Genomic DNA, 3,533 nt, shown 5'->3' with positions numbered 1-3,533 from the left:
GATCAGTACCTGTCCCACCCACCAGAGCACAAGCCCTGAGACGTCAGGGACGGTGTTGGGGTTCGCTCGTGGTGTTCCGTCTCCAGAAGCAGCAGCTTTACCTGTGGAGTGAACGAAGGAAGGAATGGATGAGTACAATGGGGTTGGGCCTGTGGGAAGGGGAAGGACGTGACTTTGAACTTCCTCTTGAGGTCCCCAGGGTGGGGACAGGGGTAGAGTTTGCATGGTTGTTTCATAGACTAGAGGGGACAATATGTTTCGAGAGCCAGACTCAGAGAGTGGGGGTTGGACATAGATAGAAATTGGCCTCATTCCTGTCCTCAGACTCCCAGGGGAGGAGGTGGGACCTGGCTGGGGGGTGCATGGCTTGGGCAATGGGATGATGGCATGAGACCTAGGTTCTAGTCTCATCTCAGTCAAGGGCCTGCTGGGTAACTCAATAAGCCCCTTTACTAATCTGGGCCTCAGTTTCTCCATTTATCACATGAGGGCTTGAGTGAGATGATCCACAAAGATTCTTCTAGCATGAAAGTTCTCTGCCATAAACTCCAATCAAGCGTGCTGCTGCTGATTCGATTCGGACTCAGAGCAATTGTATACAGCAGAGCATAACTGCTCCACAGGGTTTCCAAGACTGTAAATTTTTTCAGGAGCAGACAGTCTCCTCTTGCTCTAGAGGAGCAGCTGGTGGGTTTGAACTGTCCCCTCTTTGGTTAGCATATGCTTAACTCACTGCACCATTAGGAGGTAAAATTCCAAGTTCAAGGACCATTGTTATTGTTGTTAAGTGTCGTTGAGCTGGTGCCAACTCACATTGTTGTTGTTAGGTACCCTGTATATGGTTTCTGAGAAGTGGCTGGTGGGTTTGAACCATCAACTTTCCTGTTGGTAGTACAGTCCTTATGTTTCAGTGCCACATCAGGACCTCTACTGAACTTTTAACCTCAAATAGAGCACACTCTCATTTCTTTTTGTAAACGGGGTGGATTATGGAAGGGAATCTAATTTCTTTGTCCCTTAGACTTCAGTTATTCAAGGCCTACCATCACAATTCTTGTATATTTATGAGTGTTGTGAACCATTATTTCATGGGTTTCTTTAAACGCATCTCTCTCTCGTAAAAACAATCCAATGTGTTTTTTTTTTTTGTTGTTGTTTTTTGTATATTTGGAGTTGTAAAACCATCACACCATCAATTTTAGAACATTTGATCACCCCATAAGGAAACCGTGTACCCATAGTCACCTTGAAAAACATATATATGTGTTTTATAATAGAGCAGTTTCCATCGGTACCATAAATAGAAATCCGCCTTCACTTGTCATCACCAGAAGGTAGGTATAAAAAGTAAGCCCAGTGGACACAAAGCCCATGTTGTTAAATGCTGACTAGATTGAACGCAGGCATGGCTCCCTCTCAGCACAGGAAGAAATTAACCAGTGAAAGCTAACTGGTTTCCATGGAGTTGGCTCTGCCTTATGGCGCCCCCTTGTGTGTAAAGTAGAACTGGGCTCCACAGCGGATTTTTCAGAACTAGATTACCTAGGTGCCTCTGCATGGACTTTGTTTAATGGCTGAGAACTGAACCATTTGTAGCATCCATGCACCCAGTCTTAAACAGAGACTTTCCCCTTCAAGAAATCTTAAGGATTAAAAAAGAAATACCTTCATTAACCTATTGCCATGTTCGTGCATCCCTAAACTGTCTCCCTGTGTCTCACATGTGGGTACCTGTACATCCATTGTCTCCTCTGTCCCTCACTACAACTCTGATTATCGTTCCCATTTTACAGATGGTGTAGGACCAAAGAGAAGAATCCATTTCGTATATAAGCTTTAGCACATCCTCTAGCTCCAAGAAAATGATATATGTATAAATAGCCAGGCAGCTCAAGGCCAGAAGCCAGATGTTTTCCTTTACCCTAGCCTAAGAACAAAGACCACCAGTCCCGACCAATTAAACTGTAACATCTCATAATTTGCCAATTGTTAACCAATCCAAAGATTGTAAAGCTGAGAAACCTGAGCTGTTAGAAAACTCTATAAAAACCCTGCAGACAATAAGTTCGAGGCTCTTTCCCTATTCCGCTGCATTGGATAAGGTTAGAGACCTGGCTCGAGCTTGAATAAACTACCCTTATGTATTTATATCGGTACACGGCTCCTGGGTGGTCTTTGGGGACCCCGAATTCTGGGCATAGCATTGGGAAACCTGAGGCTCAGAGAAGTAAGCTGTCTTATGTAAATTCTGCCACAAGTGCTGCTCTTTCTATTCCCTAAGAGCTGATCTCTCCCTGGCCTACACAGAGCATTTCCTGTGTGTGCTCCTTACTTCCAGAACCCTCTCTCACAGACCCCTTCCTCCTAGGTTTAGGATTAGCCGTGCCATGTCTTAACCAGGGAGTGGAAAATGCCTGGCTATGAGGACCCAGGGACCTGAACCTTCTGGTTTATATTTCCTGAGGCTACATCATTAAAATGAAAATGAAGACAGCATTGTTCTGAGACCAGATGGTGGTTGCAATGTCTTTCTCCTTTTGGCTAATTTCTTGCGTGGTGGTGGTGGTTACGTACTGTGGAGTCAGTTCCGACTCATAGTGACCCTGTACAAGGTTTCTGAGGTTGTAAATCTTTACAAGAGTAGAATGCCTCATCTTGCTCCCACAGAGCAACTGGTAGTTTCAAACTTCTGACCCTAAGGTTAGCAGCCCGATTCATAACCACTATGCTACCAGAGCTCCTGGTAGCGTAGAGACCTGAAACCAAAAAGCGGCTGAGAACCTAGATATTTGCTGGCCCAACCTCTCCTAAACTTGCTTTCCAGTGTAGAGAAGCTAAAGTGAATAGAAGAAATGAGGAAGTAAAAGAGCTGAACAGAACATTTCAAAGGGCAGCTCAAGAAGACAAAGTCAAGCATTACAATGAAATGTGTGAATACCTGGAATTAGAAAAACAAAAGGGAAGAACACACTCTGCATGTTTCAAGGTGAAAAAACTGAAGAAAAAATCAAAGCCTCGGCTTGGCTTGAAATATTGAAGGATTCTTGGTGTGACGCTGGGCTTCAAGGTCATTTGAATTTCAAGGTTGGTGGTTCAAGCTCACCAACTACTCCTCAGAAATCCTATACAGGGTTGCTATGAGTTGAACTGACTTGATGGCAGTTAACAGCAACAACATGGGCAAAGTATTGAATGATACAGAAAGCATCAAAAGAAGGTGGAAGGGATATGTGGAGTCACTGTACCAAAAGCAATGAGCAATGTTCAACCATTTCAAGAGGTAGCCTATGATCAATTTTAATGAAGGAACAAGTCTAAGCTGCACTGAAGGCATTGGTGAAAAACAAGGCTCCAGGAATGGATGGGATGTAAATTGAAATCTTTCAGACAATTGATGAAACACTGGAGGTGATCACTCATCTGTGCCAAGAAATTTGGAAGACAGCTACCTGATCAGCCAATTGGAAGAGATTCATATTTATGACCATTCCAAAGAGAGGTGACTCAATGGAACACAGAAATCATTAGTATCA

The 3,533-nt window shown here is 43.8% G+C and overlaps 1 protein-coding gene across 1 annotated transcript in view; it reads right to left on the bottom strand.

The window, feature by feature from the left end:
* The window catches only part of MS4A10 (membrane-spanning 4-domains, subfamily A, member 10), a 20,057-nt gene that overhangs the window by 2,650 nt on the left and 13,874 nt on the right, over window positions 1–3,533 (bottom strand). The window contains exon 9 of the mRNA XM_006875038.1: window positions 23–101. Within this exon, the coding sequence (XP_006875100.1) occupies window positions 23–101 (79 nt within the window). The remainder of the gene's footprint in view (window positions 1–22; window positions 102–3,533) is intronic.

This window comes from Chrysochloris asiatica, unplaced genomic scaffold (genome assembly GCF_000296735.1).
Source record: "Chrysochloris asiatica unplaced genomic scaffold, ChrAsi1.0 scaffold00310, whole genome shotgun sequence".
NCBI classification, from domain to species: Eukaryota; Metazoa; Chordata; class Mammalia; order Afrosoricida; family Chrysochloridae; genus Chrysochloris; species Chrysochloris asiatica.
This window is presented reverse-complemented; position numbering and strand designations above follow the sequence as displayed.